The 20,932-nt window shown below is 40.2% G+C and overlaps 1 protein-coding gene across 2 annotated transcripts in view; it reads left to right on the top strand.

Annotated features, from left to right (window-relative positions):
• kcnj14 (potassium inwardly rectifying channel subfamily J member 14) overlaps positions 1-20,458 on the top strand; it is a 25,680-nt gene extending 5,222 nt beyond the window's left edge. The window contains exons 2-7 of one of the 2 annotated variants that reach the window (XM_085291957.1): positions 12,310-12,418; positions 12,567-13,057; positions 13,341-13,453; positions 13,991-15,788; positions 16,718-17,035; positions 18,085-20,458. In XM_085291957.1, the coding sequence (XP_085148083.1) occupies positions 14,727-15,788; positions 16,718-17,035; positions 18,085-18,315 (1,611 nt within the window). In that variant the 5' untranslated portion in view covers positions 12,310-12,418; positions 12,567-13,057; positions 13,341-13,453; positions 13,991-14,726 and the 3' untranslated portion in view covers positions 18,316-20,458. Of the gene's footprint in view, positions 1-12,309; positions 12,419-12,566; positions 13,454-13,990; positions 15,789-16,717; positions 17,036-18,084 lie in introns of both variants that reach the window. The other variant, XM_085291956.1, reaches the window with a different exon arrangement.
• The last annotated feature ends 474 nt before the right edge of the window (positions 20,459-20,932 follow it).

Below are 20,932 nucleotides of genomic sequence, written 5' to 3'. Positions count from 1 at the left end.
AAATTACTTTAGCCAATACCTTTGCATCGGCATTAAGCAGAGATAATGGCCTGTAGGAACCACAGGAGGTTGGGTCCTTGTCATTTTTGAGAAGGAGCGCTATGGTTGCTTGTGTGAAAGTAGGTGGTAATGAACCGGTTTCCAAGGATTCGTTAAACACAGACAAAAGCAATGGTGCCAATTTACCAATAAATGTTTTATAGAATTCAATTGGAAACCCATCCGGGCCCGGGGCTTTATTAGACTGCATAGCTGTAATAGCTTTTAATACTTCTTCAACAGATAATGGGGAGTCCAATTGCCCCGCATCATTAGCACCAATAACAGGGTTTGAAAGATTATGAAGAAATGCATTCATTTTAGCTTTATCCGTGGGAAATTCGGACCTGTACAACAAAGAGTAAAATGTTTTAAAGGTAGAATTAATTTCCAAGGGATCTGTAGTAATATTGTCATCAGAGTGTTTAATAATGGGGATCACACGCGAGGAGGCCTGACGTCGTAACTGATGTGCCAACAAGCGACTAGCCTTGTCACCATATTCGTAATATGAGCCACGACTGCGTAGTAATAAGTGCTCAGCCTCTTTGGTTGACATAAGATCAAATTCTGCTTGCAAATCAAGGCGCTGCTTCAGTAATTCTGGAGAAGGGTTCAGTGTATAACTTTGATCAAGGTTACTAATTGCAGCTATAAGTTCTTTAAGCCTGGCATTAATCTTTTTATTAGCACGGACAGAGTAAGAAATAGCTTGACCTCTCAGGTAGCATTTAAGAGTCTCCCATAGCAGAGAATATGAGACAGAATCATCCTGATTGAAAGACAAGAACTCCTCAATAGAGCCTGAAATAAATTCACAAAATTCTTTATCCGCCAGAAGGAGAGAGTTAAATCTCCAAAGAGGAGGGCTACGTTTATGGGTAGAAAGATGAACATCCAATAGCAGAGGAGAATGATCAGATATTACAATACCAGAATAGTCGGAAGAATTAACACATGAATTAAGAGTTCTGTCGATGAAAAAAATAATCAATCCTGGAATAAGACTGGTGGACCTGAGAGAAGAATGAAAATTTTTTGATTGAAGGGTTGCGAAATCTCCATGGATCAACAAGATCATTCTGTTTCATAAAATCTGAGAATGTTTTAGACATAGATGATTGAGTCAAATTACGAGGACTAGATCGATCCAAAATTGGATCAAAAACACAATTCAGATCACCACCAAGGATAAGCAAATGTGTATTCAGAAAGGGGATGTTACTCAGCAATCTATTAGCGAATTCAGCATCATCAAAATTCGGGGCATATACATTTACCAACAAAACCTTTTTCTGCATTAGGGTACCAGCAACAATGATGTATCTACCATTCCTATCAGCGACAACATTGGTCAAAGTGAATTGAACTTTCTTATTAATGAGAATGGCCACTCCTCTAGCCTTCGAATTAAAATTTGAGTGAAAGACCTGACCTACCCAAGGGCAATATAACCTATAATGATCCTTAATGCGAAGATGAGTCTCCTGTAAAAATGCTATGTCAGAATTTAGACGTTTCAAGTGAGTAAAAACCTTAGATCTCTTAACAGGGTTACCCATACCTCTGATATTCCAACTAATGAATCTAAGAGGCATACCTGACCCAGCAATGCTGGGGTCTATATTTCCATTAACCATTTACAAAAAGGAAGAGGAAAAAGACCAAACCAAAATGCCAGTGGCCATGAAGAGCCGAAATGGGACAGCCCCCCCCCCCAACCCTGAACACAAATACACCCCCAAGTCTCCACATAACAGAACAAAGGAGACAGCAGTGTACCCCCAAAGTAGCAAAAATGATTCACCGAAGTGACTGGACTAATTGTTGTCTAAATAAAAATAAAAGCGAGAGAGGGAAAAATAACCTCTCACCAACTTCTCTACAGTATAACAGTGTGCGCGTAACAGTAAACATGTTTTTTTTAAAAAGGGAAAAAATAAAAAGGAAACCAACCAACCAAAAAAAGATCTCACAGTACAAAATATGACTTCCTCAGAAGGAGAACTTTCCAACAAATCACCGAAAGTGCATAAAATTTAAAAAAACAAAAAACAAAAACAACATACATAAATAGATAAACAATTAAAACAAAAACAACCAAACAAAAAAATAAATAAATAAAAATTTAACAGAAACTAAAAACAACTCAGTCCTATGCAAATCAATGCAGCAAGCTTGGAGAAGATTGTGCCGGACTGGTCCGAAGTTCAAGAGTATATTATATGATCCAGTTTCAATAAATAACAATGAAAATAAAAGGAACCAGCACACCAACAGTACAATAACCAGCACAATGGCCTAAGAAAACAATGCACAGGTGGCGTTAAACCTAAGGAGAGCGTGAACCCTTAGCAGCATTACAGTATCAAACTGAGGAGCTAACGAGGCTCACCCAGAAATCAAAGTTTTGACATAATCACTGGCCTCCTCTGCCGAAACAAAGTCCTTCTCGACACCCTTATATGTGATGCGGAGTCGCGCTGGATGAAGCAGGCCATACCGAACACCGTCAATGCCACGGAGTTGCTGCCTGACCGTGTTGAATGCAGCACGAGCCCGTGCCACCCTGGCGGTGTAGTCGGGGAAGACTGAGATGGTCCGATCTCCAACTTTAATCTGTCGGCGTTCTCTAGCACGTCGTAAAATGTCGACACAGTCAGTGTGGTAATGAAACCTGCATACAATGGCTCGTGGACGGTCGCCAGGCTTAGGTGCGGGTTGGAGGGTCCTGTGTAGGGATGGGTATCGAAAACCGGTTCTTGTTGAGAACCGGTTCCCACTGTTTCAATTCCTTGGAATCGTTTGCCACTTTTAAAAACGATTCCCTTATCGATTCCAGTCGCCCCGAATGACGTCATCACGTTGAGTAGCGTCTTTTACCCAGTAGGAAACACGGCGCCTGAGCGGCACAAACGCTCAAAAGTTTGGTTACACTTTATGAGAAAGGATGACAACAGGGCAACGTGCAATACTTGCAAAGTAGAGATTTCATCAAAGGGAGGAAACACTACGAATATGCAAAAGCATTTGCTCAAAAAACACGCGATTGCTTTCAACGAATGTCGTGTTTTTGATCCGCTCCGGACTAGCGAAGCTCAACCCAGCAGCAGCGGTAGCGTTTCCACGTCCTCTCCCGTTAATACTGCAGGTAACTAATCAATTAGCATTGCATATTATGTTAGCGCGATTTACCTTATTACAAAACCTGCTATTACTGTGCGTTGCATTTAGATAACCATGATGAGAGAGACAGAGTCTGGCTGGCTCAGATGCTGGCAGTTCTCGCTGCAGTCTACCGGTAGCGTCTCCTTTCAGGCCAGGATAGACGAATGTCACCCAGCAGTGTCTAAGTTTGTGGTCAAAGGCTTGCACCCATTTGCCACAGCAGATGCCCCCGATTTCACTTTGGTAAGTGAATGTGTTTAATTGTAGGCAGGGACATTACTGGATATTCTTGTGTAATTGCTACAGAATAATTTATGTTAAACTTTGTTATTGCTACAGGAGAATATTTATTTTATTATTTTACATATACGTTTTTTTTCCTGGGGACCCTGTGACACCCCATTGAAGAGCCGTAGGCTGTGGATCTCTTAAGATCCCACTGTTGGGTTTGTAAGGCCATGTTACTCCTAAATTTCTATCTTGTTCAAAGAGAAGATATAAAACAAAGTTCTAAGCTAATCGACCTTAGTGTTCTCCTTTTTTAAAAATAAGAATCGATAAGAGAATCGATAAGGAATCGAATCGTTAAACAGAATCGAAAATGGAATCGGAATCGTTAAAATCTTATCAATACCCATCCCTAGTCCTGTGCGAACGATCCAAAAGCGGCTCCTTCCCCAGATCAAATGCTTCTTTTAGCAAGGAAGCTACGGCGGCAGTGGTGCACGTGTCAGGTCCCTCCGGTACTCCCACTATCCTAACATTGTTGCGCCGCGATCTGGACTCCAAATCTTCACACTTACTTTCCAGCTTGACTACATGAGCTGTGAGACCCTTGATAGTGTTTTTCATCTCAGCTATATCATCAGAGCAGACAGTAAGTGCGTGCTCCATCTCCTTCACCGTACCTTTTAGCTCAGACATGGTAGCGTCATTTGCAGCTTTATCGATCGCCAGCTGCGTCTTCACCGCCTGCAGGTCGAACTTAATGGTAGACAAAGCATCACCCAGAGTATCCTGAAGTTCCTTTTTAAAGATGTCGGCGATATCTTTCCTCAGCGAAGCCAGCAACTCGACCTTGAGAGCCTCAATATCAGGATTAGCTTGACATGTGGGAGGCTTTGCAGGAGACGACGGCTCACTCGAGGGTGTGGTCGCGGTTTGCAAACTAGGCCTTAGTTGTGTCTGAATAGTACTGCGGGTTTTAACATTTTTTGCTGCCATTTTACGCCGGCCCGAGTAAAACTTCTCAACAAGACAATCCACAAACCAAAACAGGACTGAAAATACGGCCAAAACGCGCGAATAAATAACAATTTAATCGAAATCGGCGGGAGCTCCCAGACTCGCGTCCTACTCCATCAAAGCTCAACCGGAAGTCGTATTTGATGCTATTTCTGACATTTTTGATAAAGCTTCTCTTCCTTTTTTCTGCATTTATGTCACAATATTATCGTTGTTTGTTGCCTTATCTAAAAGTATCCTGTAATTTTACTCTCCTGTTCTTAATCGTTGTATTAGTCTTAGAGGTTCTTGAAATTGAACTAGCACCGGCATGTTGCTGGGGTGCATGTTATGATTGTCGGTTGGAGGAGATGGAGGTAGGAGATGGTGTTGCACATTATCCGATAGCTGAAGAGGATTATTTTTAGTTTATAAGAATAAACAATAACGATTTTAAGCTGCAGTTTGACTCTTCATTCATATAATGTATGTATCCTACACGTTGACTGTAGTACAGGGAGTGTAGAATTATTAGGCAAATGAGTATTTTGTCCACATCATCCTCTTCATGCATGTTGTCTTACTCCAAGCTGTATAGGCTCGAAAGCCTACTACCAATTAAGCATATTAGGTGATGTGCATCTCTGTAATGAGAAGGGGTGTGGTCTAATGACATCAACACCCTATATCAGGTGTGCATAATTATTAGGCAACGTCCTTTCCTTTGGCAAAGAAGGACTTGACAGGCTCAGAAAAGTCAAAAATAGTGAGATATATTGCAGAGGGATGCAGCAGTCTCAAGATTGCAAAGCTTCTGAAGCGTGATCATCGAACAATCAAGAGTTTCATTCAAAATAGTCAACAGGGTCGCAAGAAGTGTGTGGAAAAACCAAGGCGCAAAATAACTGCCCATGAACTGAGAAAAGTCAAGCGTGCAGCTGCCAAGATGCCACTTGCCACCAGTTTGGCCATATTTCAGAGCTGCAACATCACTGGAGTGCCCAAAAGCACAAGGTGTGCAATACTCAGAGACATGGCCAAGGTAAGAAAGGCTGAAAGACGACCACCACTGAACAAGACACACAAGCTGAAACGTCAAGACTGGGCCAAGAAATATCTCAAGACTGGTTTTTCTAAGGTTTTATGGACTGATGAAATGAGAGTGAGTCTTGATGGGCCAGATGGATGGGCCCGTGGCTGCATTGGTAAAGGGCAGAGAGCTCCAGTCCGACTCAGACGCCAGCAAGGTGGAGGTGGAGTACTGGTTTGGGCTGGTATCATCGAAGATGAGCTTGTGGGGCCTTTTCGGGTTGAGGATGGAGTCAAGCTCAACTCCCAGTCCTACTGCCAGTTTCTGGAAGACACCTTCTTCAAGCAGTGGTACAGGAAGAAGTCTGCATCCTTCAAGAAAAACATGATTTTCATGCAGGACAATGCTCCATCACACACTAAAACTAAAAACAAACTAAAAACTACTTCCAACAACATTCAGCTTTGATATTAATGAGTTTTTTGGGTTCATTGAGAACATGGTTGTTGTTCAATAATAAAATTATTCCTCAAAAATACAACTTGCCTGATAATTCTGCACTCCCTGTATAGTGTCGTCTTTACTGCATATGGCCTCACTGAATCGTTGTTTGTGCTTTGAACAGATCAGTTAAAGCTCTGCATATTCATTGGATGCCGGGGTATGTCTGCACGTGTGGGGTCATGTGTATTAGCGGTGGCAGGGTACAACACCATTTTTAGATTTCTCTCCAGTATGGGGCAGTCATTTTTTTGTTTTAATATAATATGTATAAGATAAAATGGGGGATTAGAAGCAGTGTGAACATACTGATGTTGGTTCTAACATTATCGGTCCTGTCTGCATGCTTTTCAGCCTTCTGAGTATTTTCTTAATTAGAAAAGTGCTGTGTTGCGTTTTAACCACCACATTGCTTTATGCGCTGTCTTAACTCCGAGATTAACATTTGGTTGTCATCACACAATGACCTCTGTCACAGCGAACAGCTGAGCGAGGACCGGAAGCAGTAAATTTTCAATTAGATGGAATAAGGCTGAATGCCAGGATGATCACATGCTTGTGCTTATGATCAGATGCTGCTGTAGCAGGGTGTGTGCACATTGGCTGGCAGAAAATTGGTAACTACTTCACCCTAGCTGTGCACAGTAAAACATCTCTTTTACTGGAAAACAATGTTCCAAATTTTAAGGGTCTTTTTCTCCTGACATACATTTAAAAATTCATTAGCTCCAGCTGAAATGTTAGCAGTCTGGCTGCACTGCAGGTAAGGTAGGATCCAGGAAAAAGTATGAACTCCTATGTCCCCTGTTAAAACTGTTTACTATGAGTCAAGCAGTGATCTTACTTAAAGGTTAATATGGGCTGGGGTCCCATAGTGTATATTCAGAGCACGGTTACTCTTGGGGATCATTAGGAAATGTTCAGCCTCACGTCTTTCTCCATCAGTGTAAACATGAATCAGACAACACAGTAACACCACCTGTCCAATGTTCTCTATGCTCCCCTTATTCTGCTGAAATGCATTTGATCCATTTGTTTTTAAGGAGATGTTTACTTGAAAAAGCTCAAGTTAAAACTGAACTGTGGAGCAAGCTTATTTAATTTCAGTTTAATATCATAATAAATTCATGGCTAGTTAATGCAAAGTTATAGCATCGTGTATTAAAGCCATGTTAACTATTTCATATATTTTGCTTCTCTCTTTCTCTTGCATCTTTGGCACAAATATATACTAACAGACTTGTCCTATGAGTAGCTGTTTGTTTTGCACGCACACATTCAAAGGAGACAGTTATATTTTATATACAGTCTGTCAAATCATTTTTACTAAAAATCTCCCCATAGATGACCTTTTTTATTCCAAAATAGCATTTCTGTAGGGGTTTTTTTTCTGCAGAGAAGGAATTTCCATTCTCTCAAAGAAGTTTTTGTCATAGAAATAACTGCATTTAAATAACACAAATAACAAGAAACTGCAAAGATATCTGTAAGATTAATTCTTGTACATGCTGAATTTTCCCTTTCCTGTTGCTGATGACCACTTATGACCACAGGGCACCCCCTCATTATAAATCCAGGTTTAATCCCAGTTCTTTCTCAATTATAATATTACTTAATATTCTGATGTAACTGTTACTGTTTGGTAATGTGAACACCTGCCAGCTGTAGCTATTGTAACATAAATTATTGATTAGATCTGGAAAAAAGGTCACAGCAGTGTTGTGCATTTACGTACTTATATTTTCAGGCTTTGCTTATAGATTTTCTGGAGAAATTTCTTTGTGCATATAGAACATGATTAAAATCTGCCTTGCATTGTGAGGTTTCATATATAAATTAAGCCTAAATAAAAGACATGGAGAGAAAATGGCTTGACAATGAGCCAAGGGATGTTGCGAGAGAGGGACAAAGACCCAATCCGTGTCCTGGTTTCTGACCTCCATTGATCAATATGACTTATTGATGTCCCTCTATATTACTGTGGCTTCACAATGTAGAGGCTCACTAGGTTCTGTGTTGTATGCTGTATTCACAATGGTGATAAAACCTAAATACCTTAAAGACCAAAAATGGGATGCGAAAATTTCTGGCTCATTGTTTTCTTGAAGAAAAAAGGAAATAGGGCGGCTCAGCCGTGTACCAGAAGAGGCAAAAATACTTATGGTACTGCAACGTGAAGTTTATTCAATACATCTTTCAATGACAGTCGAATCATATCCTTTGCAAATCTAATCTGGCCACATAACACTTTAATATGCCAAGATAATCTGGATAGAACGGGGACAGGGGAGGTGCCAGAGACCGGCAAAATAAATCATGAGAGACCTGGTGTGAAAGAAAGCACAGAAAAGTAGGTGGTGAGAGTGGATTAGTGTGGTCCTGCACGGGAACGATAAATGCAATCATTAAAGCACCTGTTCTGTCAAGTCAGTGGGTTAATGTTGAGATCAAAGCTATTCCAAGCATTAACAACCTGTGGATATGCTCAAAATGTCATTATTAACAGTCTAACACTCCCTAGATTATAAAGGACATTATTACGAAAGTTGTTGGGTTATCATTTTGATGCTACAGTTACATATGCTGGTATTTCTGTAAGGTTTCTCTTTGTTTGCTTAATTAAAAAAGTTAATATCACAGGAGAATTAAAAAAAATATATCTATATTGTATTTATTGTTACAACAAATGGCTCAGCACAACACAACACCTGGTCTGTATGAATCAAACCAAGCAGTGACAGATGTGATCAGCAGTGACCTTGTTGTAAACAGCAGAGGTGAGACCAAGTCATTGTTTTGCAAGTCTCAAGTAAGTCTCAAGTCTTTATCCTCAAGTCTCAAGTCAAGTCTCAAGTAATGTCAGGCAAGTCAGAGTCGAGTCTCAAACTACTAAAAAACACTGACCTTCGTGTAAATGCTTGGAGCAGACTAACATGTGAGCTGGAGTGTTCTGGGACGTTATATTTGGTCTTTGAATGGCTGCAATCCGTCGCGTCTTTGTTACTTCGGAAACATGGCTCGAACAATTTCTCTTCAACGACGTAATCCGATAACAACCGATCTCTTTACCCGTCGGCTTCCCGTGGCTGTCATGCGACCGGCTATTGCAGTTAATAATACAACAGCTTCTTGACATTTTTGTGTTTCTTTTTATCGCTGTTTAACTGATTTTAATTGAAAGCCTGCGTGCGCTAGTACCGCTTGCCACGAGTTCCCAGAATCCTTTGCGGTTCTACCCGTGAATGACGTCACATTTTCAATCTCTATATAATATGCATGTTAAATTTTATATTTGGGGTAAAATATCAAGTCTTTTCAAGTAAACCGGTTCAAGTCCAATTCAAGTCCCAAGTCATTGGTGTAAAAGTCCAAGTCAAGTCACAAGTCTTAGAACATTTTTTCAAGTCAAGTCTAAAGTCATAAAATTAATGACTCGAGTCTGACTCGAGTCCAAGTCATGTGACTCGAGTCCACACCTCTGGTAAACAGGCACCAAAGGTTTGCAGTCGCTGATGAGATTTCAAACCACCGAAATGACTCAAGAGTTAGCAAAGCAAAAACTTTTCCCTTGAATGCAACAAGCAAGTCAAATATACCAGCGGAAAGACTTTCCAAGACATAAAAATGTTTTTCTTTACAGTATATGGAAGGACATCATAACACCCATTCGAGCAGGCTTTAACAATTTTTGATATCCTGGAAGTAGAGATGAAGGGTCCATTTTCAAAGACATTCCCAGTTTTCTTTCCATACTCCATGTCTATCCAATAGGATAACAGTTTTGTACAGTTACACAGTTTTTTATTTTTTATGTTCTTCTTCACTGATGTCTACTCCGAATGGCTTTTTGGATTTGTTTGGTCAAAGGACTGACAGAGATGATTAGTCTGATCACGTTGCCCAGCTGCAGGGCTGCAGATGAGATGCTTCTCTGGAAGCAACAACTTCACACATGTAATTTTCCCACATAGCCCTCCATGAATGCTCTTGTATGAGGAATCATTTGAGATATTTGGCACCTCAACACGATAAGGTTAGGCAACACAACGATACATACACTCTCATATCAGCCACATGCACGCCTCTCTCATCGCCTACTCCAGTGGCTGTTGCGAGTCATCAAATGACAAGTCAGCCCAGAGATAGCCGATGTGAGAACTTGTTCTTTGGTTGGCACGAGTTACAGTAGAAGTATGAAGGTCAGGACTGCCTACTGGGTTATTTCTTTATTAAGTAAACACTGGGCAGCATAAGCATGTAAATCGTAAATCACATTATCATAATGTTAGTGTGCAGTTTGGTGTAAAATTTGACCATAAAAGACTTTAGGGTTCATTTTGATTTCAGTCTGGCGTTCGAACAATTTCCACAGTGTTGCAGTCACATGTTATATATCAGTTTCTACATGAGGATGTGCCAGGAGCATAAAGACGCATTTGGATGCAGCTCTCAAAGCAGGATGATACTCATACTGACACATACTGTCATATTAGTATATTTGGTGTCCCTCTGTTGTTCCTTTGTACTTTCAGTGGAAGTTTTCTGTATTGCACCAGATTATTACCTTTTAACATAAATGCTAATGTGCATTTATAATTGTTGTTGTAGCTGGCATCGTGTTGGAAATGAGGTGAATATTTCTCAGTGGGGATGATTGTGCTGCAGGAGTGATTACTTCTCCTGCATTAATTCTGAAAGTGGACTACATGTAGCTTGTAGTGAGTTTTTCAAGGCTGCAGATAGATGTCTAACAATTGCAGTAAACTAGCTATGTGAACTTTGTCTTGTCTATTTGATCTGTATTTTCATCTTCAGGTGCTGTTACCAGTAGGTTACAAAAACAATAATATCATTGCTGAACATTGATGAATTAAGTGTTATTATGAACTTAATGACTTCTTTCTTTATTCCTGCTTTTTTAAATAAATGTCACATTCTGCAGTATAGCTCACCCTATTAAACTGGAGCCACTGCTCTTTATATTCAAGCATCACAAGAGTAAATCATGGTATCAGAGCTCCATCAATGGTACTGACTTATTTTTAATTGCTTATGCACAGCTTTTTGCATACTAATATAGACTCATCTGCCACTTCATTAGTTACACCTTGCTAATTCTGAGTTGGATCCCTTTTGCCTTCAGATCTGCTTTAATTCTTCGTGGCATAAATTCAACAAGATGCTAGAAACATTATTAGAGATTTAGCTTCATATGGACATGTCAGCATCACACAGTTGCTGCAGATTTGATGGCCGCTTATTAATGATGTGAATAAGAAGATGGTTACACTGTTTCAATAAAGTGATGCTTATGATCAGCAACCAGACTAATCTAGACTGTGGCAATTAAATGGTTCTCATTTGGTTCCAAGTGTGCCAGGAAAATATCCCTCACACCATTTACATCACCAAGCAACCTGAGTTGCTGACATAAGGCAAGATAGATGCATGGTTCATGTTGTTTATGCTAACTTGTGACCCTACCATCTGAATATCGCAGCAGAAATTAAGACTCACCAGAGCAGGCAGCATTTTTCCAATCTTGCAAATGGAAGTTGCCTGATTTTGGTGAGGGTATATGAACCGTAGCCTCAGTTTCCTGTTCTTTGCTGACAGCATCCAGTTTGGTCCTCTGCCACTATACCCAATCTGCTTCAAGATTTGACGTGCTGTGCATGCTCTTCTGCATACTGTGGTCATAACAAGTGGTTATTTAGTTATTTTAAGTCTGGCTATTCTTCTCTGACCTTGGGTATTAACAGTGAATTTTCACCCAGAGAAATGCTGCTCGCTGGTTAGTTTCTCTTTTTCTGGACATTTTCTGTAAATCTTTGAGATGACTGGAAAATTCCAGCAAATCAGCAGTTTCTGAAATGCTCACCAGCCGATCTGACACCAACAACCATGTCACATTCAAAGTCACTTAAATCACCTTTCTTCCCCATTCTGATACTCGGTTTGAACATCAGCAGCTCATCTCAATCCTGTCCACAAGCCTAAAAGCATTCAGTTACTACCATGTGATTGGCTAATTAGAAAACTCAAGTCATAGTTTAAAGTTAGGCTGAGAATTTCCAGTGGGTTGACATTTGTTAGATGCAATTACTTAGTATATTCTACCATTTCTTTCTATAACACAAGTAGCTATTTGCAAGACTTCAGATGATTAGCAGATAGGCCTCTCAGTTGCCTCTGTAAGTATAAATAAGTGAGCTACTTCTTGTGTTGTGTTTTTTACATTTTTTAATGGTGGATACATTTTAATGGTCGCTGCAAATATTGCTGCATAACATGCGGATATAAACATGCATTTTTCTCTTTGTTTCTCTTCTCTTTTTCTCTGATAGGTACATCTGGGTCAAGCTACAAGAAGGTCTGATTTTTCATCTTAACACTATCCACAAAAAAGCAACCAATGAACTGCATTTGATAAACCAGAGGGATACACTAACAAAGGTAAGTGTCTGATCGACAAACAAGATTTTAGCAGTTTAGCTTCTCATTGCCTTTTGACTTGGCAACATGATAATTTAAACTAGTGCTGATACTTCCTTCACATTTATATTCTCCTTTCTGTTTGTTTCTTAAAAATTTCTTTTTTAAGTCTGCAGTGGGTTAGGCGTGATGATCCAAACATAAAGGGATACAGAACAGTCACCGAAACCTCAATAAGGGAAACGGAATAAGAAGCAGACTCTTTCATTTCCTTCTTCTGTGACTCTTCCCTTCCCTCAGATCAACAAAGCTCAGTGCTCTCACTGAACATGTGTCAAAAAAGGAGGCCAACACTCAAGCAAAGATGAACCCCTATGTTACTTCTCACTTCAGGAGGGATCTCTTCCCCCATTTTCATTTGTTGTAGACTTTTTGTTTACCCTGCTTTTACTGGTTGGATGCAATGACTTGCTCTGTATTTGGAAAGTTATAGCAACAGCTCTTGCTTCTTGCTTTGCTGTTCTCTCTGTACCTTCAGCAGTGCACGGTTATGGTTGAGTAACTGATTTTGTTCACTGGTTACTAAATGATTATGGGTTGCATGATCTTTACACTCTGTCAGGATTCAGTTGTAAGGGTCTCTGGGAATGATTGGGCAAGGTAAATGATAATATTACAAGCACATCCTTTTCATTATCAGATGTATTTGCATGTTTTTCTTGCTTAACTTAAGCCTTTAGTAATCATTTCGATATATTGATGATTTTGTATACTTTTGCATGCTCATTAGTTGATAACTTGTGGTTCACTTTAAAGATTCTCTAGCATGCTGATGTTTTTTGTTTTTGTTTTTTTTTTCCTTTTTTTTTAATATCTGCAAATAACTTTTTATTTGAGGAACCTCTTTGATGCTCAAATAGCCTTCGTGATCTGGTTCAAACAGGGATGCCAAGTAAGAGTCTACAAGGCACAAAAACTGTTACAGCCTCCTGCTTAGACATACACCTGACCTGTGAACTCTGGAGCTTGACCTCTGCAGAAAACAGATCAAATCAGGTGATTGCTGTTCTCAACTTTTGACTCTTTATAAATCTTCCACGTAAAGCTAAGTAAGTTTAGAGATAGTCAAAATAATCATCCTCTGTTGTTTTCTTCATTTTTTCTAATCTGTTGTCAGGCGTAGGTGATTTCTCAGCCCTAACGCTGAGCTGTGTTGAGGTATATCTTTGTTGTGGCTGTAAATGTAGTTATTGGCCAATATTATCCAGGAGGCAGTGCACAAAATACTTCTTTGAGAATCTGACAATGGCCATTAAACAGTTTTGCAGACACTTAAAAAGAACATGTGAAATTGTAAAGGCAGTGACATGATTGGAAAAGAAATGGCAAACAAATCATGGTTTGTTTTTTTTTCAGTTGGGTCCCTGGTGTTGGGAACAAAAGTTGTATTTCCTTTATCTGTGGAAAAAAAAGTGATGAGAATAGCTTAAGCCAGCCGAATCAAGATATCTTGGCAATGAATTATGAATGATAAATAATAACAGTAGAGATTTGATGGTTTTGTATTGTCTTTTTCCTCATGCCCTTCTCAAGTGGTTGTGAAAGTGGAGAGAAGTTTGATCGTAAGAATTGGCATGTTTCTTTCTTGTTTCAACTGCATGTTGGAAGTTATCATACTGTTTGACCTGAATTTGGCTTTGTGTTCTCTGCGTACGTTGTATATCATCACATTTCTATCCCATTGTCTTGCTCCATTGCATTATCAGCTTATATTTTTTGAAGTGTTTATCAAATGAGTCCTGCTCAAGCAAAAAACCTCAAGACTATCCTTTTAGTGTTTTCAACTATATAGAACCAATCCTGCATGTTTTTCTGATGTATGTCAAAGTTAGCCCAGCTCTACAACTCCTTGTCAAATGAAATTTTGCAGATCACAGAGTTGGACTCTTTGGGCTGCTATTGAAGTCATTCTTTTCAGCTCACCTCCTTTCACTAAAGTGACTGTGATTTAAGGTCATTGGTTGTTACTGAACTCACACTACAAGAAAGCCCATTAGCTTGCTGGGAATCCATTACTGAAAGGACTGACTGTACGGAGTAACAGAATAAAAAGTTGTGGAAGAGACACTGAAGAAAGTGATTGACCAATGGCCTTGGAGGGTGTTATCCTCTGGTTACCATTGGGCGCCATGGACCTACAATTATCTCTGTATTAAAAGAGACTGACTGTGACATTAACACCACACATAATTTCACTGACGGTATCGAGGTGCTTATTCATTACATCGATAAACAAGGCACACTTATAAATACAGAGAACTCATAGCAGATGATGGGGGCAGCACGTGTAAAACGACGCTTCAGTGCTGTGGTGGATGGGCCAGTGGAGGAGGAGGAGGTCATGAGGCTAGCACAGAGTGCTGCAGATACATCTGGCGGAGGGGGGAGCCCAGCGGGGTCAGGGACCCCAACCAGCCCCTCTCCGACCCATGCCCTCAATGGCAAAGCTCTGCCTCTTCAAAGCAACACCAACAATGCCCGGAGGCATGGTGCCATTGGAGAGTCAGCTGGAGGAGATGCAGAAGGAGAAGGTGGGTTGAGAGGAGGAAGAATGTGTTCAGGGCTCAAGAGTGGAAGAGGCAGTAGTGTAGGAGGGAGAGGGGAAGGCCGTTCTTCATCAGATCAGGATTCACTCTCTTCCCCCTCCACTACCAGCCGCCGGCGCAATAGGCGCTCAACCCGCCGGCCCCGACAACGCTTTGTGGGCAAGGACGGACGCTGCAACGTCACCTTTGTCAACATGAGCGAGAGGGGCCAGCGGTACCTCAGTGACCTCTTTACCACTTGCGTGGACATCCGCTGGCGATGGATGCTGGTCATCTTCACTCTCTCCTTCGTTCTCTCCTGGCTGCTCTTTGGATTTGCCTTCTGGCTCATTGCCTCCGCACATGGAGACCTCTCCATTCGGCTTACCTCGAGCTCAAGTTCATCTCCGGGATCAGGAGATGCTGGCTCTGGAGGAGAGTCTGATAGAGAGGCAGTGGTTGAGGAGCCATGCTTCTTCCAGGTGAACAGCTTCATGGCAGCCTTTCTGTTCTCCTTGGAGACGCAGACATCCATCGGTTATGGCTTCAGAAGTGTGACCGAAGAATGTCCCCTGGCGGTGGTGGCGGTCGTTTTGCAGTGCATTGTGGGCTGCATAATTGACGCCTTCATCATCGGGGCAGTCATGGCAAAGATTGCCAAGCCCAAGAAGCGCAACGAGACCCTGGTGTTCTCCAACACTGCTGTTGTGGCGTTGAGAGATGGAAAACTCTGTATGATGTGGAGGGTCGGAAACCTACGCAAAAGCCACCTGGTAGAAGCACACGTCAGAGCACAACTACTAAAGGTAAGTGGAAAAAATACAAATAATCATACTGATGAAAAAAGAGGCCAGAAAACAACCCTGACATGAAAAAGGTCAAAGAAGTTATCTGGTGATTGTAACGGAGTCAAAGTCAGGAATGCACCAAATAATAGAGGTTGCTACTGTGATAGAGCAGTGGAGGGAAAAAAAGAGAAAGAGAGAGGGCTGAGACCATCTGGCCCGTATTCTGTGGACCGTAGTTAATGAGAGCTTGTTTTATTTTCCCTCAGGGGTTAGGAAGATTTACCATGGATTAACTTGCCCACAATTCTTTAACTAAGGACCATTGTCCTTCGTCATCTCATTTCCTCTTGTATACTGTATCACTGTGGGTTCTGTGATTGTTTTCTATGACTACTGAAGTTTACCCTAATGTTTGTCCTTATATCTGTAGTTTGCATGTGTGTTCCCTCAGGATTTTCTGTAGGATCAAAATCTGTAGCACATTTTGGCTGCAGTGTGGAGAATTTGATCTCTTTTAATAGCATGACCATATCAAAGTTTAGGCAGGGCAGATGGGATTAAGTTTGAGGATGAAGGGAATACAATTGTGAGTGCTAAAACTGGATATTGTTCAAAAGCAAGGTTGGGTGAGTGATAAGCCTATGGCTTGGCAAGGTGACTAAAGAAGTGCATAGTGAGATTCAGCTGAATATAATAACCAAATGCTAGACAATTCGGTCAGGGTAAGATTATTAATTTACAATGCTTTCATCAGATTACCTTTAGAAAATGTCAAGTGTTACCTTCAAGGTGATATCACGATGTAATTAATTAACCTTTGTTCCAATAATAAAAATCTTTCTGTTTTCTTTTTAATATTTCCTCAAAAGCCTTAATGAACTGAAATATCTAATGTGGGATGTGATATGGACCAAATAATGACTTTTACATTTCAAACCTGCTCCCAGTCAAGGGTGACACCAGAGGGAGAGTACCTCCCACTGGACAACGTGGACATCAACGTGGGGTTTGACACCGGCACTGACCGCATCTTCTTGGTCTCGCCTGTAACAATTGTCCATGAAATCAATGAAGAGTCGCCTTTCTTTGAGATGGACCAAAAAACGCTGGAGAACGACTCTGACCTGGAGGTGGTGGTCATACTTGAAGGCATGGTGGAGGCCACAGCCATGACCACGCAGTGCCGCAGCTCCTATCTGGCTACTGAAATCCTCTGGGGACACCGCTTTGAACCAGTGCTCTTTGAGAGGAAAGATGGCTACCAGGTGAAAACAGAAGTACAGACAGAAAACTCTTTTTTCCATTTAATCCTGACACAGCTTCCAGTCTTTAAATCTAAGACCATTTTGCGTCATCACTGATGCATAGCCTTGACGTCATATATATTTTACCAGGTTTTTTGATAAAATAGGAGTGAAGCTGAGCAAACTAAATATAATTCAGTGTGTTTCTCCATTTATCATTTAGTAGCAAAGCCTCAGTGGTGCCAAAAAAAGAGTGGAGTTGATGTTTAAAACTTTGATAGTCTTTGATAATCAACTTAATCCTGTCTGAGCTGCTGATTGGGTAATAGTTAGTCAATCTGCAACATTTTGTGTTACCATTAATTGAAAAGGCTATGAGTCATTCTCTTCCCTCAATTCTGCTGTTATATCTCAGATTGCATACTTTCGTGTTTACACTTGCTACTTTCAGCATGTTTACATTAACAAGCATAGCTACATGCAGGGAAATACCACCACCATGGTAATGTGTTCATAACAGTCAAGAAGTTATGTTTTCACTCTCAATAGTTGGCATGTGTTGACGTGTTGTTTGGTGTTAACGTGTGTTTCCTTGCTGTCTGCAAAGTAGAAGCTAGATATTTGGCCAAAGGCTTGACAACCTATGTGACAAAGCACGTGAAAATGCAGACCGAGAATCCCGACTGTGCACAGAAACAACCAAGAGATGATGCAATCCAGAACAGCCAGACTTCATCAGCCAGAAAGCATCAGAAATTTAGCATTACACAGATTTTAAAATTAAGCTTCAGCAAAAGTAAAACTCTATCAGCCCTAATTGTACATTACATAACATATGTATTGTTTTGCTCCTGGGAGAGAACAAAAGTCACTTTAAGATTGGATCTTGAAAGGCATCAGCATACAAAAATATGCCAAATCAAACATGCAGGTGAATAAGGAAGCACTCAGAAGTAGCGTCTTCTATTCAGCAATAAACATTCTTCAACTAAACATCAGCAGGGTTGTATTGTCATTTTGAGCCTTTTGAGCATTTAATTAAAAGTCACTGCTCTATGCTTTTTTTCCAGGTGGATTACTCATTTTTCCATCGGACCTATGAAATCCCGAACACACCTTCCTGCAGTGCTAAAGATCTGGCCGAGCAGAAATACATTCAGAGTTCACGGTCATCATTCTGTTATGAGAACGAAGTAGCTCTGCAGCTTGCCTCCCCCGACGGTGAGCTGGGTCAAAACCTTGAGTTTGCCTCCCCACCGACCCGGAGGCAATCCATGGCAGAACATCTCCACTACAACTGAACGGAAGGCAAAAAGACAGGAAACCGACTTCAGAGAATGAACTGATATGATGATGGGAGACAGAATAGTAGAGAGAGCCTTGAATAAACCAGTGTACAATAAAGGATAGGAAGAAACGCTATTTACAGAAGAGGAAGAAATATTTAGTGCGAACATTAGCAAGTTTGGTGTTACTCTTTTGGTGAGTTGGGTTTAGTACACTGACCTAGTTGTCTAATTGGTCCTGGCAATCTTTCAAAATCATTGAAAACTGCTAAGTCTCACATCTGGCCCATCACTACCACAGCACACAGTCTGACTCTAATACCTGACTGACAAGGGTATGCAACAGCGCCCCATGGTGGCTACCACATGTAATTGACCCTCAATTTTTATGACGGGAAGATTTTGACCTCTGTTGGAGGTAATGTTTCAGCTTCTGAGGAATGTATTCCACTAAGATGCTCACTTATCACTTTTGTTCTTTTATTTTCTTATGGTAAGTATGGATTATGCACTTTTTGACATCACGGACTTAGAATGTATTTGAGATAAGCCAAAGCAGAGCAACAGTAACATGGAGAAACAGCTTTAAACTAGCAGCGGTTTTGAGATGTTTGTTCCATGTAGATGTATTTTCTCTGTGTTGTTTGTTTTTTGGCTTTTTTCCATGTGTGATGCAAAGAAAAAGATGTTCACTGATTGTAAACTTTTCTTGATTTTAACATTTTGTGTTGAGTGGAATAGCATGATTGTAGGGTCTCAGACCACACAGGTGATCCAGATGTGATGATCGCCATGCATTGTTTTATGGCGCTACTATCAAAGTATGCTGTTATCTCTTATGTCTGTAAAAGCAGCCTCGCTATTGTTTTGGTGTGCTATTTTTGCATTATTGTACACTTTAACTGAGCTATAATACTGTAATCTTTTAAGTGTTGGTGGTGCAGACTGAATAGTGAATATAAGGCAATAGCATTGGAGACCTACACTCACTTTCCATTTCTACAATTCTGCAAGAAGTGACTGAAGATCCAACTGGAAACTACATCAGACTCCCAAAAAATTAAATCTGGGTTGTTGGGAGTTTTTTGGCTCATAAAATCATGTAATTTCCTTAGGTGGTAGGTGGTGCCTTCATAACAGAGCAGACATTTTGCAAATGTCCCTTCATCTGCATGATGTTGAAAATGTCCTTGAATTGTATTTTTTTATCATGTGCATTTGCAAGATGACCACTTTTAGTGTGCAGTATGTGCTAAGATGAAAAAAACTGAGAAATCCCCATATAAACATGCCGTGATGAATGAATCTTTTACCCGTAATATAATGTAAGCTATGTAATAGTTGCACTTTCTAGATATATTACAAAGCACCTGAGATATTTCTGTTTATTTTAACATTAATAATTAAGAGTAAATAATGCCACCTCAGTATGTAAGTGTTTGATTGCAGCATGTGTTGGCAAAGTGTGGGGGCCGCAATGCCGTGTTGAGTGTTGACCAGTAATCAGCCTGTCCGACGCACAACCTGGAAACTTGTTGTTTGCACTTTGCACTAATTATGGAGACTAATATCACTGATGAAACTTTATAAAAGCACAGTAGTGTTGCAGGAACAGCACAGGCTAACTTCAGTGCATCGATCGCAGTGTTCTGACTGATAACATATTATCTCTTATAAATAGTGTTAATGCTGTTCCATGTCTGTCTTCCCTTTCACTTCTCTATTATGGCTACCATTTTCTATTTATAGGCTGCACAGGAGGTCATGTCATTTTCTCCCTGCATCCACTTCCATGAAATGTAACTTGAACTTACAGCACCATCACTTTACTATGATGGGACTTTTTAAACACAGCAGAAAGAAATAGATGGATTGATTTGGATTCACTTTTCACAGTACAGTACATTTTATACATAGTGTAAAGCACAGAGTAGTATAATGTAATACCTCTTTTTAAAATAAATTAAGTGATATGAAATCGACAAAAGCTACTGTTCTAGGATTTGGGGGGATTTTCTGAGGAGAAATTTTTCTTTTCTTTTTTTTTGCTCCAGCAGACACTAGATATATAATTTCAGAGCTGCCTCAGGCACAAAGCACTTCCAGAAAAAAGAGAACAGTGTTATAGAAGAAATAAAACATGGGGATTCAATTGTGATTATTGGGTGTGTCCTTATTTATACTCCTTGCACTCTCTGTACTTCACCCAGTTAGCCTATGTTTTAAAAGGACATTCCACTGCAGCAATTTTACATGAATATCTTCCTTGTGTTGTACTTTCAGTGATTATTTCAGCCAATTACAGAAAATGTGACTAAACAGTTACTGAGTTATTTATAAAGGGGGAAAAAAAACTTTATGATGTAAGTGAAACTGTAGTAATCAAGTGTAATTTGATTAATATGTTTACCCCTTATTTTCTTATCAAAATTCAAATATTAAATGAAAATTATATCACTGCTGATGAATCAGACGTAGAAACACAGCCCGCGAAAAGAATTGTGTTCTGACTAAAAGGACACAGAGCAGGTGTGGCACGGGTGATAAATGTAACCAAGTCAACCAAATATGATTTTTTTTTAGGGAATATAAACAAGGGTTTGATGCAAATCATTAATTCACTGCTGTTCAG

The sequence above is a fragment of the Mchenga conophoros genome, linkage group LG11 (assembly GCF_057382185.1).
Source record: "Mchenga conophoros isolate Kocher_MC1m ecotype Shallow Benthic linkage group LG11, M_conophoros_male_GT1.1, whole genome shotgun sequence".
NCBI lineage: Eukaryota > Metazoa > Chordata > Actinopteri > Cichliformes > Cichlidae > Mchenga > Mchenga conophoros.
Note: the sequence above shows the minus strand (reverse complement) of the source record. Positions and strands in the feature narration are given on the sequence as shown.